The sequence below is a fragment of the Antedon mediterranea genome, chromosome 2 (assembly GCF_964355755.1).
Source record: "Antedon mediterranea chromosome 2, ecAntMedi1.1, whole genome shotgun sequence".
NCBI lineage: Eukaryota > Metazoa > Echinodermata > Crinoidea > Comatulida > Antedonidae > Antedon > Antedon mediterranea.
Genome location: NC_092671.1, coordinates 12,467,780 through 12,483,285, shown reverse-complemented (window position 1 = coordinate 12,483,285; position 15,506 = coordinate 12,467,780). Strand labels below are relative to the sequence as shown.

General features: G+C 31.0%; 1 protein-coding gene across 4 annotated transcripts in view; it reads right to left on the bottom strand.

Annotated features, from left to right (window-relative positions):
• The window catches only part of LOC140040441 (kalirin-like), a 151,976-nt gene that overhangs the window by 13,256 nt on the left and 123,214 nt on the right, over positions 1-15,506 (bottom strand). For 3 of the 4 annotated variants that reach the window (XM_072086391.1, XM_072086392.1, XM_072086394.1), the window contains 15 exons: positions 13,278-13,361; positions 12,574-12,747; positions 11,872-11,967; positions 8,682-8,818; positions 8,173-8,239; positions 6,823-6,929; positions 6,629-6,698; positions 5,754-5,933; positions 5,585-5,635; positions 4,756-4,833; positions 4,289-4,474; positions 3,692-3,866; positions 3,231-3,294; positions 1,858-2,680; positions 1,204-1,433 (listed from right to left, as the gene is read on the bottom strand). In XM_072086391.1, coding sequence (XP_071942492.1) covers positions 1,204-1,433; positions 1,858-2,680; positions 3,231-3,294; positions 3,692-3,866; positions 4,289-4,474; positions 4,756-4,833; positions 5,585-5,635; positions 5,754-5,933; positions 6,629-6,698; positions 6,823-6,929; positions 8,173-8,239; positions 8,682-8,818; positions 11,872-11,967; positions 12,574-12,747; positions 13,278-13,361 — 2,522 coding nt within the window. The remainder of the gene's footprint in view (positions 1-1,203; positions 1,434-1,857; positions 2,681-3,230; positions 3,295-3,691; positions 3,867-4,288; positions 4,475-4,755; positions 4,834-5,584; positions 5,636-5,753; positions 5,934-6,628; positions 6,699-6,822; positions 6,930-8,172; positions 8,240-8,681; positions 8,819-11,871; positions 11,968-12,573; positions 12,748-13,277; positions 13,362-15,506) is intronic. The other variant, XM_072086393.1, reaches the window with a different exon arrangement.

Genomic DNA, 15,506 nt, shown 5'->3' with positions numbered 1-15,506 from the left:
TAAATGTAAAAAATTAATTTATTAAAATATTTAAAACATATTTTATGTAATGCGTAGCTTTGTGAAATTTAATATAAGCAAAAGGTCCAACTTACGAAGAAATGCAAAACAAGTTTTGAATAAAATGTAAAGAGAAACATACATAGTATATTTCAGATTGTGTTTGTAACCACACTAACTTGTTGAACTTTGACCATGTCAATGACTGTATGATTTAATACTGTTGAAAGACTAATTTTCTTAGGTGATTAAAAATTATACAAATGTTAGCATTAAGAATTGATAACAAATGATGCTGGATGAAACTCTTTTAATTTGTATTTAATTAAAATTCAATACATTTTTATTTACAAAACTTAATTCAAAATGACACTAAAATAAACAAAATGCATTGAGGGCATATTTAGTGTTGATTAAGCTATGATAAACTAGGAATAACGATGTAAAATTAATTCATGATTTCTGAATTGGTTTGAAAAAATAATTTTAATGGTGTTGAAAACAATTGTGACTATTTTGAAAATTGAATTATGATTATTAAGTGATTACAGGTTAGCATCATAAAACTACAATATAATAAAGTTAGTAAAATTTAGTTTTTCTTTCAACCAATTAAAACATTATTAGATTTAGTTTTTATTAGACAATATTTTAGCCAACCTCTAAAACTAATCCAGCAATTTTAAAAACAATTGTGCCTGTAATGTGCCATTTAAAATGTTAGGTCAACCTTCTATGTTTACAGTGTCAAAGCTGGTTAGATATTTAAAGATGCACTGAGTAAAATTAACACACTAACTGCCAAGGGACCTTAGCCATTACACCAGGAATTTTAAGGAAATGGTCATGTAGAGGATACCACATAAACATGCTTAGTTTTAAAAGAATCTAAGAAAATGTTTCCACAGGATTAAGAACACAAGTTAGGTGTGCTAAGTATGTTCCAATAACATGTATTGTTCATCAATACAGCTAATAAAGCACTAATGATAATTTTAATCATAGGATTACCCTTAATTCTTTTTAAAAAATGGATGTAGGAGAAAAAAGTTTGGCAGTGAACATGTTAAAGCCTCAAAAACCTGTGTAAATGCACTACTATCCATCACCAATGCTTAATCCCATATCGGCAGTATAAAAGAATTAAGTATTCATCAGAGATGAGTTGAAATGTTGAAAGCAAGGCATTGCAATTGTTCTTACTTATTACAGCTTTCGGCCTGAAGTTGTTCACGTGTCGTTCCAAGTACATGTGCCGGTATCCAACCTTCTGCAGCTGGTGACACTTCGTTGGCTGCCCGGTGAACTAAGAACATGTCATGCTGGTTGGCAGCAAGTATCTGTACTGTTTCTCCTTTGGCAATACTTATTTCGTCTTCTTTGACAGCATTATATGTGGTGATAACGGATGCCAGACATGGTGAATTATCAATCTGTTAAATATATTTAAATGTATTAATACAGTAAAACAATAACATATTGTACCTCCCTTGGTACTTGGATATAACACAATTTTAATTGAACGAAAGATTTACCTCTGCCAGTACAATAAGTTTTTGCTGTCAAGTTTAACATTTTAATTAATTTAGGGTGAAATAAAGATAGGAAACAATTAAAGGAGGAAAAAAAAAATATAATAAAAAAAAGGTTTATTTGAAATGGAGGAATCAAAATATATTATTTAGTAAAAAGCTGAATATTGTGAATTCGAAAACTACTACTATAAATTAATTAAGAAATGATAATTTTATCCTGGTGCATGCATGGTAGGCACTTTGCTTTAATATTCATCAAAGTTTTAACTGTAAACTAAAGACAACATTATATTGTCACAGTGTAAAAGTTTCTTGTACTCACATTATCAAAGACCCCTCCTTCTGAACTGGTTGCCGATGTATAGCTGGAACGGTTTTGTTTAATTTGATTATCTGCCTCCTGGATTTGCACCTCCTTCAGTCTCAAGGATACTATATCACTACGTGGTGAAGATTTGCATGAAATAGGAATTCCACTTTCCTTTGAATTGGACCGACTCCGATGCTCAATGGGTGATCCATTTAAACTATGATTACTAGATTCAACTAACATTGGCCCGGAGCCTCGCTGTGTCTTAGCAGTTTTTGTTGGACTGTCGCTTCGTGATACATGACCTTTCGGAACCGGAATCCTAGATGGCTTATTATTATTGACTGGAATCTCTTGTTGAGCACCAATATCAGAGTGACTTGAGATTGGGGATGGCGACTTACTGCTCCCCTTTCCCAGACTCTCTTTCGATGATAAAACCTCTTTATATTGAGAATCACCAGATCCTCTGGATTTTAAACTTTCTTTTGATCCTACTGGTGAGTTCTCTTTTGATTTTGACCAAAACATAAAGCCATCAAAGAATTTCTTGCGTATAGAAGGTGACTGATCAAATGTACCAACATCTGGCGATCTAGGACAGTCCTTTTTCGGCACTTCTAAGTGTTCTTTATCCTTTAATTCAAAAACTGATATTGCAGCGGGGGCGGTAGTATGTTTGCGTCGTTCACGTTTCAAACTAGAATGTTGAGTTGTGTTTATGTCATCTGACACTTCTTCATTTTCCTTGGCTCCTTGACTACTGTGCGATTTACGTAGTTTAAAAAAATTTCCTTTTTTGACATCCTTACAAGACTTTGTTGGTGAAGAGTAACTAGAAAAATAATAAAATAATAAGCAGATCAAGCATATATGAAAATCTTTTTTTTGTATGAGATGTCTATGGCAAGCCCCATACTCTATCAGACTACATGGTACTTCAACAAACTTACTTGATACAACAATAACGGGTGGGTGGATTAGTTTATCAATGGAGGCTAATTGGAACAAAAAATGGATGTGAATGGAAGTGTGTAAATGGAATAGTGTATACACTGAATAAATACGCTTCCGCAATACTCCCTTCTGGTACTCTCCTAAGTCAAAGAAACTGGAAACAGGAGAAAGAAGGTTAAATTGAGTTGATCAATGTGTTTTGAGCCGTGATTTAAAAGTTTCCAGTGTTTCTGTGGATCATACAAGTTGTGGTAGCCCATTTAGATTTTAGGAATTGTAGAAAAAGCTTGAAGCTCATTGGTTTTGTGGTGTTATATAATAAAGGACTTCTCATTTGAGTTGTTAATTGTACAATTTTAGGTACAGGAAATTAAAGTGGTCATGAACAATATTGTGCAAACTCTATCATATACTCAACATCAACTTACCCAAATTTATTTGATGGACTACTTGATTCTAATTCTTTCTGATATTCTATTGGTGATTGAATGGCTGTAAGATACAAAATACAAACATTCCAATATTATATTCAGTGCATTTGTGTACTATATGGTGAACAATGCACAGTATGCTATAGGATAGATTGAGAACATGAATTTTTCATTTTATGTATTGACTCACTGTAGTTTTAAATAGTGAGTAACTAGATCGGTTATTAGATTATTAAAGAAAAACAAAATTCATGTATTCCAATGATATTGGATTGGATTTCAAACTTAGTACTTTATAAAACTAACACAAGCTAATATTGTAGCAAACTTGATGTAGTCACAGTATCAATTCATCAAGGTAGTGTTTGCTATTGTATAAGCTGTGAGAGAAGATCATACCAGAGTACTAGTCTGTGATGTCAATGAGAAAATAGACAAGATGGGTTCAGACACTTTACCTCTAAGAAAATTTGACTGTTGATCCAGGACTTGGCGTACATTCTGAATCCAGGCTTGTTTCATTTCAGGAGAACTAGCTTGAATTGAAAATGTTTCTGTTCCTCCCTGTGTTCTTACTCGTAAACCAAATTTCACAGGATCATCTTCTTGATCTGATAATGACATTGTGTTTATCTACAAAGACAAAAAAGTTGCTGATTCATTCGAACAAAACAATCAACATGACTAATAGCATTTATCATCACCATTATTATTTAAATATCTTCAAAATTCACATGTAGTACTTTGAAATGGAATAACGTTTATATCAATATTATGATTATGAAGAATATGAATACTGAAATGAAGTGAAAATAAACAGTGAATAATAGCTTGGTGTCTATTTACTGTAGTTTGAGAAAACTGTTTTATTATACTTTCTATAGCTAGTTCCCCTTAACGACAGAAGCCAGTCATAGGCAGCAAGATTTGTTGGTAAACATGTGACAATGATAAGTCAGCAGAAGTCACTTTCATGTATACAGTATAAATCTCAAAATGAAATATTCCAATAAAATAAACTACAAAACTTAGCTGTTAAAGAAGTATATTCAAACCTTGGCACTGTTTTTGAAAATGTATCCTGGATTACTAAACCCTTTCTTCTTTTCCAATGGTTCACTAAAGATGATAATTTGTTCAAACATAAACACCCTTCGTTCTTTCCACTTGACGGTGCCGGCACCTTCTGACACCAACACTGTGTCTTGGAACAAAAGCTTTCCTTGTGCATTTATCTTACCCTGTCAAATCAAAAAGTGGTTCAATTGTATAAATGTGTGTTATCTACAGTATGTTTGACCTGATAGCATCAATAATAGACATTAGGCTTGTTTCCCATGCAAAACGTGGACATACATATTCTGCTTTCATTCGGTAGTATAAAATCAAGTTAAGCAATGTGAAAAATGTGTATCGTACAGTATACACTTTTGGCAAGTGTTCAGGTTGCCACAATCGATTTAGACGAACTCTTATGTCATCATGAACCACTATGAACTGAAAGAAGATTACAACTACTTACATCCCATCCTTGTAATCGTCCTATTGCCATCATATCGTTGGCTCGTTTAGGTACTACACACATTATTGCAACCGCATCCTACAGAAAATTTAAGAATACAAATCTTTAAAACAAACAGAATTCAAAGACTTTATTGCAGGTTGGTTCTGTTATTAGGGTGATGTTGTGCATTGCATTTAAAAAATTTGTTTTTAAATTTCATACTCATCCAACAGCGAGTAACTCGCCAATTACAGGATAGATAAACTATATAATAATTTATCGTGCTTATAAACTATGTCTCATTTGAGGCTTAGCGAGTGGAGTTGAAAGAGTCATGAGTTACAACCCTGCACTAGGTCAGGATTGAACCCGGGACCTTCTAATTGGATGGCAAGCACCAAGCTACAGCTCCACTACTGTACATTATTATTTGCACTAATTTAAATGAATATTGTTTGCACTAAAATAAATGAATATTCATTGCAATAATGTAAATAAATATTTATAGCATTAATATTAATGAATATGCATTGCATTAATTTAAATAAATATTCACAGCATTAATATTAATGAATATGCATTGTCTTAATTTAAATGAATATTCGTTGAAATAATATAAATCAATATTCATTGCACTAATTTTTAAATAAACATGTACATTGCAGTTTTATACTGTACGTTATTATTTGCACTAATTTAGATGAATATTGTTTGCACTAATATCAATGAATATTCATTGCATTATTATTAATACAAATATTTGTTTAACTCATTTAAATGAATATTCATTGCACTAATTTAAATGAACAATCATCATACAAACTTAACATGAATATAGAACACTTACCTCAAGATCTTTAGTATCTAAATTTGCTTTCTTTGTTTGCTTCAATATATCCTGTAAACAGAAAAAAGTCGAGTAATAACCAGAAAAGACACAGTTTTAAAATCTAATTCTTAATTTCTTGTTCAATTTTTGCCAATTCTGATTTGAAAGGATACTGGCATCAAATTACCTTTAAGATGAGTTGATATTTCATAATCCTTTGAACTGGTTTGATGAGCAGATCTGCCAAATTTAACTTGTGTCCTAGTTTCACTCGTAACTCTTCAAAGAACGACTCATATTCTGATACTATGTACTCAGATTTTGGTTTGTTTTGGCAGTAAACAACGTACATTTGAAGACGTCGCTCCTGTGAACATAAAACATAAACAATAAGTGTAAATATTTAATATCACATAAATAATTCAAAACTGTATGTGATGAGTTATTATGCAAATACTTACTAAGGTCGGAAAAATAATAGAATATCTCATGAGTTAAAAGATTGACAGTCATATTTAACGAGGTGGCAGTCAAGTTAAAAATAGCAGTCTATCTTTCATATCATAGTAATGAAATGTTCTCTACCATCCAATACAAACATTCATTATTTGTTTTATAACACACCTACTGTGAATTATGTCAACAACCTAAACATATTCCTAGGCCTACTAAGTGCAGAAAGGTAGATTAAGTGTATATAATAATGCATGATCAATAATTGTATGAAAATGCATGATATAAAAAAATTGAATGTACATGAGATCAGAGAACTCTTCTCTGATGGGATAACAAATAGCATGAATATTCATGATATAAACAAATGGTATGAATATTCATGATATAAACAAATGGTATGAATATTCATGAGAGATATTTAGAAAAACATCGATTGAAATAAATATAAATACTATAAAGTAGGGTATGCATACAAATATTATTAAAGAAAAATTCATTTAAAGTAATTTTTCATGTTCCAAGTGATTATTAATTTTAATGTAAAAGCTTTAAAAGCATTTCATAATTATTATTTTCAAGAAGAAAACATTACTTAAATTAACTTACATATTTCTTAAACAGCATTCCTAATAGTTCAGGTTCTTCTATACATTTTTCAATTTCTTTTGCGAATGTTCTGAAAAATTAATTATCGTGTTAACAAAAACCAAGAATTAGTAATTATGCTATTATTAATACAGATACTAATTTAGGTACGTGTCTATTCATATGATACAGAACCCACATTACACGATACTTACTCTCTGTGCCAATCATAAATTTGGTGTATATTACCAAAGACAATCTTCATTTTTCCTGCTTCCATATCCGGTGGTAGTAATCCCTCCTTCATTGTTTTCATATATCCCTATAAAACAAAATATATTGATTTAAAGGAACAAAAATTATAATCATCATAAAAAGTTATTTTTAAAATGGCAGCATCATCATGTAGAAACAAATTTGCAATTTATATTAAAATAAGTCAAAATAATGCGTTGTATAATTTGTATCAAATTACAATGTTTTTACTTTTGAATAATCAATACTTTACGTCAGAATTATCGACATAAATATTACAATTTTTAGTGTACAATTATGCTAGAATGATGTTGAAAAATAAGTAACATATTATACTAGTTAATTTGTATTGAATTACAGCATTTTTTTGGTTTTAAATAATCAATACTGATGCATTTTCACAGAACTAAATTACAAACCATATATAACTGTATTTCTAGTTATGATTATACAATATTGTATATTATATAACACCTAAATAAATTCCTGTCATTTGATTGGACGAATGTGGGTCACATGGCGTGCAATAGTACGCACTATTCAACGATCGTTAAATAGTACTTTTTGAAACTTTTTTGTGTACGAAAAAAAAACGTCTAGATGTTATATAAAACAAATAATGAATGTTTTGTATTCGTGTAATGGTACAAATAATGGCACTTGGTGAATGATGAAAGGTTATATCAACTCGGCTTTGCCTCGTTGATATAACCTTTCATCATTCACCTCGTGCCATTATTTGTACCATTGCACTCATAAACATTCATTATTTGTATAATATTTCTAAAACAATATTTAATTGTTGTTGTTGAATATGTAGGATACTTTTATTAAAAGCCTGACTGTCCTGTACAACTCACCTTCAACTGGTTGAATCAGTCATGTAAATATTCTTTCCATTCAACTCATAAACATTTATTATATGTATTATGTTGTATAGATGGATTAAATATTTACAATACAAATAAACTGTATAATACCCAGTGTACTATGTGGTTCTAATTGCTTACATATCTCCTATTTTCCAGCTCGTTATCATTTTGAAATTATTTCCATAGTAATTAAAACAGATTTGTTTTTCTTTCTTAAGTTGTATTATGATATGAATAAATTGGCAATGTACTTAATATTTTAATAAATTCCTAAGGGTAATAACAGTATATATTGATCGTATTGATATTATTTAGCTAATGGAAAATTCCAGTAAAAATATGAATAATAAAGCATCCTTAGGCAAGATTCGAACATATGACTTCTCGTCTATAGGTTAAACTTATTGAATACTGTACTATAACTTAAATGTACACTACCTCAACAACTTTGCCTAGATACCGCACATATTCTGTTTCTGTTTCAACCAGCTCATGTAGTACAAATCTTAAAAATGAGTAAAAGAAAAATATTTCATTTCTTTATAATACATTTATTTAATTTAGGCATTATTATAAATTAATATATTAGTCTCCAGCTACAATCAATCAGAAAAAAAAATTCAGATGATGACACAATATCATATTTTTTATGATCATGAATTTATGACTAGTAACTTGGTACTTCAATGTTTAAAAATGTTCTTGAATTGAATGTTTAAGTATGTTTGCACGTATGTTTAAGTAGGTGTAACTATATCTATATAAAGGAAGGGGAGAGTTTGTATGGTTATTTGTTTTACATACATTTGTTATACCATAGTTATACTTACACACATCCATATACATGGACTAGCAACATGGCTGGAAATATGGAATTGCACTGGGAAGGGTTTAAACTACCTTTGAACTGTATCTTTTTAGTGACTATACATTTTACGGCAACTTACGATCGTTTATGTAAGGCAGCAGCTTTCTTCTCTTCCACAGCCTTCTCTTCAGCTTCTTCATCAGACACTGGTGCTGGTTCACTACTCACTCCCTCTTGACATTCATTTTCCTTAGTATCTATCTCTTTATCTTCATCCTTTAAAAAAAAAAAATGTTAATTGTAAAATATGCTGAACAAGGTAATATGAGAACTTAACTTATAACATTTCAAAATTTTTTATTTGTTAAATATAAAATGATGTATGTGTTTCTAATTATTTTAATATAATAGTTATCAACATTCCACTAACTATAGGTAAATGACCCAATTAGTAAACGTTGACATGTCTTCAGCAGGCAATTAACACAGTCTGTCTTAAGTTGCATTCACACTGGATTCTGGTTCAGTGCCCGGATAAATTATCGTGAAAAATAGGTGTTAGTGTTTAAGAATAGGATGGACACATGTGTTAAAATATTAATATAATATAATTTAGGTATTTGTATAGCGCCAGAATCAACTAAACCGAAGTAAAAATCAAAGGCTATTATATTATGGAATTCGTTATCGGAGGATGTAGTAGCTTCAAGATCAACCAATCAATTTAAGTCCGGTCTTGAACGGGCATGGTCCAACCACCCTCTTAAATTTGCGCCATATTCAAGAGTTGATGTAATTATCAAGAGGGGCTTATAGGCATAGCCTAGCCTCGACTCCGGACCCAGCATTGCTGAGCTCCGGAAACAAGTAAACAAGTAAGTAAGTAAACAAGTAAGTAAAGGCGCTTATATTATTAATGTGACATAGCCTAGAATTTTTGGATTGAATCTGAGATAATGTTAAAGTATAGCTTATATTAATTTCTTTCTATTATCTTTGTTTTGTGATGAAAAACTTTAAAAAAAAACAAAAAAAAAAAAACTATGTATTTTGTTTACTCATCTTCCATCGACACACATTATTATGTTTAATGTTCATTAGCATGTTGTCAGTTATAACTAACATGTTGGCATGTTCAATCTTTTATTATTTAACAGTGACTGTCCCATGATTCATTATCTTAGCATATTATTGTTTATGATTAAATATGATTATGTCATTTTTGTTTTCAATTTATTAATAAGATTGCCTGTTTTTTAGGAAGTAGTTAATATAACTATAATTAACCAGTCATTCTAGGCATTCCCATCCTTCAATTAACACTGTACGAATTTCTACCTAATCAATTATTAATTTCCTGCATCCTATTTCATATCTATCATATTTCATACTTAATTTATACTAAATCTTTCAAACCATATACAAACAATGATGTGTGCAGTGTGTATAAAGATATATAACAAAATAAAAAAAAATCATTGTTCCATGATTTTAAAATTATTTGGCTGTTAATACTATGGAATTGTTATTGCTGTAGAGCCAGCCCTATTAAAGGAAGTTTGGGACACATTCAAGAGCTATGACCATAGTACTGTAGTAAAACAATTATATGGACCCCTCATGCATTTCATGGTCCTCTGAATAGGTTTCCAAAGGAGGGGTTCTACTTTATACAAAATATAATTTTGAAAAAAAAAAAAAAATATATATATGCATATGACGTTATCCAAATTCCTTCACTTGCACTGATGAAAGGCTAGTGTTGCCCGAAAGCTCTGCTAACTTTTCTGCCTGTTTACTTTATCGTTTTGATTTAGCTTTTCGCTTTTTATTTTTGTATCTCCATTGAGATCCAGCCACTGTTACCCACAGCATTGTCATTTTTTTCAGTAATTTGCCTTTGGATTTATAAATATATGCAAGAATATGTTGTGTCTAGTGGATAAAAATATCCCATAATTTGATAGTAGGAGAACGAAAGTGTGTAAATTGATGAAAGCATTACCATATCAAAACTGTTTTTCAGAGTAAAATCAATATGCAGTTGTAACTTTACATAGTTAAACCAATTTGATTAAGTGGTGAGTGAACTTGATGGAATTTCTAACAGATAATTATTGGTTGATAATGTATATAATGTAGTACCAATGTGTTAAAATGACACTTCCACGTTCACCAAAATTCAAAATGTAGTTCATTTGCGGTTCTTTTTTTACTACTAACAATATGATAAATGGGTAATTTAACCTTGTTATTAGTCAAAATAATAAGGGGACACATTTTGGACCCAGCAATTGTAAGTCCCTTGAATAGAGATTAGCTATAAATGTCCTCTATTTAATTGTAAGTTGAAATAATATCTATCTATTTACCTATCTATGTTCAGTTAACTATTTTACATGCAATACTACAGTATAGTACAGTTGTGAGTTGAATGAGTTGTGAGTTGAATGAGCTAATCATAAGAAATTAGTAACTTGAACTTGTCAATAGAAAAATAAATGTAATAGTGTACTTTTGACAATGTACAGTCAACATTCCCACTTGGACTGGACCAATGAGTTTGATTTTCAATTTACAGATAGACCCGGGTTCAATTCCCGACAACTCCCAGTCCACTCAGCTGTAAATGAGTACCTGGTTGAAAATACTAGGGAGAAAAAAGGCGGCGTGGAAAGGAACTGGCCACCCTACCACATAATGCCGAGGCTTAGTACAATGAGCTCCTAACAGCTCATTCCCCTACGTTCAGAGAACACGAGACTCACCCCCTTACAGTCAACATTCCCACTTGGACTAGACCAATGATTTTGATTTTCAATTTCATTTACGTTTGAGTATAAATTCAAGTGTGTTAGAAAAGTGCAAGACATTTGATTTGAAGGCAGTAGATAGGAGTATACTTCCAACCATTCAAATTCAAAACTTTAAAGCAAATGTCCTTATATTAAGAAATTAATCTAAAAAACTGAATTAGAGTTGTTGACAATCACCCTGGTACATGCACACATGATTTTTAAATTAGTATGAAGATTAAAACATAATATATCTAAAGCAGAGAAGGAAATGTTAATTGGATGCAAAAAAAAAACACATTCTAATTAACATTCATGCAAGCGAAGTTAGTTTAACAATCTAAAATAACTTTGAAAAAAAAAACCAATAAGCAAAATAGATTAATCAAAGCAGTGCTCTGGTTGACGAAAGGTACTATGGCTAAAGATATAGAAAATTTAGCAAACTAAAAAATCAATCAAGTGCAAAGGAAAACTGATAGAAATTAAAGAGTGCAAAAATATAACAAAATACATGCACTGGCTGTAACATACCACCATTCTAAGACGAACCATACTTTCGATTTCTGCTGCGATTTCAGTGGCAGAGCCTGTGATGCAGGCTGGGATAGCACCAAGGGAGATATGTGACTGTAGCAAAGAGTGATATTTGTTTTTTTTAAATAGCAACAAATAAAAAGGGCTACAAAAATAAAAGGGCCACAAAAATAAATACATGCAACAAGTAATGAAAAAGCAAATAACTTCATACACTATTACCAATATTTAAAAATAAAAAAGCTTAACAAGTAAAAGATTATTATACAACACATAGCATGATATAATATAGGTGCCAGTTATTTAACTTATTGAACCATGAAGCCTCTGTTGTCTAGTGGTTAAGACTCCCTCTTTGCATGAGGTGGAGGGTTTAATCCCATCCCCACGATACATGTGATGATATATCTTCAACTCTATACTTTGCTAGGCTACATAGTGTCTCTATAAACAGCAATAAGCAATCCTAATAATTATATATGACACATATTCTGTTTACTAAACCTGGTGATGCTAGTGATGGTTGAGAGGAGTGCACAACCCATGCATTGGGTTCAACTCTATTTTGTTTGATTTAGATTATAAAATAGTTTTGCATTAGATAACATATCTGTGCATACAGCCAATATTGTGTCATTAATGAAATGAGAGCACCAATGACGCAGAAACTCACATAAACAGTATTACTGATATATTTACCTCTTTATTCTCTTCTTTTCCTTCTTTTGCAGACATTAAATTTGTATGATGTTGCAATTCCATTGGGGGTGGTAGCAGCGAAGGTTCTGCTTCATACGTCTCCTCGTCTTCTGTAACTAGTTCAATCTTTGTATTCTTTTTTGATAAAAGATTTTCTCGACTTGCAACACGTTCCTGAAAACAAAATTTATATTACATTTATTTAAGCCTTAGAGTATGTAATGTAAGTATACTTTACAATGAGTATATTAGTTTCCACTCTATTTGGCAATCCGTCAATGTTTTTGTAGGTGGTAGACAATTTCTTGATGATGTTTAAGCAGGGTGGTTTAAGTAAGTAAGCCAGACAATTCTCAGCATTGCGATACACATCATACTCATGTTTTAGGTAACTTGCTTTTCGGAATCAAACACTAAAAAATGTAAAAATGCTTCTCCTTTCAATCCGTTTCAATAAATTTAGGCAACTAATTAATAGAACAATATATGAATCATGGAGATATCATTTTTGAGTGTTAAACATATATACTTATAGGCCTACGGGGGTCACGACTTAAAGTTCAGTGAACTTACTGTGACCTCCATCCACCGACATTTAATATATGTATACTCATGTTTGTTCAAAATATAATAAGTGAGTGGAAAAATAAACGAAACGAAACATCACATTATTATTGATCAATTTAGAAGAAAATTAAAGTTACCTCTTCGCCTAAATCTTCTTGCTGAGCAAGTGGAGGATCATAGTCTTTACTATTAGGATCACTATTTGAGTTTCCAAGTTGCTGCTGTAAAATATAAGACAATAAAGAATCAGAGATTATAAAAATCAAAAATACTGTATTGGCTGCTGTACGATAGATCTTTTGGGGTGCGTTTACGAAACTTGAATTTCTAAATGATGTACATTACAGGTAAAGCAAAAATGTAAAAGATAAATGAATCTTTTTTATTAGCAACTAGGTAAAAGGAAAGACATAAATAATCACCATCTCCAGGTGACATCATGGGAGGGAGTTTTTTAAATAGATTTTTGAATTGATAAGATAAAGTAAATTTAAATGATGGTGGTAGTCTTATATTTTTCCTCAACAATAACATAGATTATGAGGCTTAGGGAGGGAGAGGTTACATATAATATTTAAAATTTGATGACAGCCTACATAATACACCCAGTGTCTAGGAACAACAACGAAAAATTTTATGGAGGAAAAAATATTTTTACCAACAAAAACATGTATGGAATGCTATGGTAGATCAACTGTATCTAATCTACTGTTTCATTTTATTGATAACAAGTTAAATTATTCTTTGAAATATTTTTCAAATTTTCTTATTTTATAATACCACTTTACATTCCTATAGAACTGTTACCTTCTGTACTGTTAAATTGCTTTATTTTACACTATATTCAGAGAGACAAGAACCTGACAATTGATGTACTCAGTCGCTTAATATAATATTCCTAACTAGCTGTATAGTTTCCTATTATGGGTCATGCGGTGTCACCTGATGACCTAGAAATATTACATGGAATATTTGCTATTCAGTGGCGTAACGTTCATGATTGCTCACTGGTTAAACCTAGGGGCTCCAAACTAAAGGGGCCCTAGAGAAGGTCCAAGAAAAAAAAAAAATTGAATACAGTAAAATAAAAAAGAATATAATAGTATACTATAAATTGAATTCCAAAAAAGGTCCTTATTAAAATTACATGTTCAATACTGTGCACGCAAAGGTTTTATCTCAATTTCAGCAATGTTGAAAAATACGTGAAAGTTGAAATTAGGGTATGTTCAGACTCACGGAGTTACGGTGGAGTTATGTAAGCGGCGTACATTTTTTTTGTGTCTGAACCACGCCGTGGATTAGCGTTAGGGAGCTGTAACTCCGCGCCAGTGGCGTTAATAACTCTAGCGGGAGAGGGTAGATTTCATAACGCTAATCCAGTGCAGATGCATCAGTGATTTTAACCTTAACCAATGAAAATACACGACCACGATTAGCAGACAGCAACTACATACCCGTACCCTATGATACGACAGCGAAATAGCTATGTCAAATGTATTTTCAGGTTCAGATTTTAAAGAACAGTAAAGTTGGCGTCAGTGATATGATATTTTCATAAATTAAATCAATTAATCAGATAGTTGTCCGTGTTTTTGGGTTTATAATTAATACGTTAAGAATGTTATTCATGAATACAATCATATCAAATGAAATGAAAAACATTTAATAAAGATAGTCCTTAAAATGAGTAAACTGTTATCAAGCCAAACGCATTGGACCTTGAGGTCACATCCTAGATGCACCTGAGCTGAACTTCCTTTGGCCATGACAACCAAATTATGAAGTTCACAAATGTTTTGATTTTTCAGTTTTGCTAATTGTAGCATGTGAATTTAACGGTACGATAGTACACTCAATATTCCAATAACTAGGCGGAAGGAATAATTAATTAAACTTTTAACAAACTTCTTTTATGTTAACTAATTGAGCTGATGATTTTATTTAAATTTAATTGATGTTAGTTAAGATATTCCATGCTTGAGTATAAAATCCCACCCTTTAATTTAGGCCAGGGGACATAATTATATATCAGTCATATACAGTTAATAAATCATAAAATGTTAACTTAATCACCAAAGATGTACAATTAGTTCCTTTATATTAGGATTTAATGAACATTCTGATTGCAACCAACCCACAAACTTTTTTTTCTATACTACCATGTACATACTATTTACATTTTGCAAAAATATGAAAAAAAAATATTAATATGATAATATAATCATTATTGTAATCATAATTATCATCAATATCTATCCATTCTAATTGAAAATAATTAAAAGTGCTACTGCTATTATCATTGATTCAACTAAAAAATATCATAATTTATGTATATTTATCTAATTGCCTGAGAGTGATGCAGC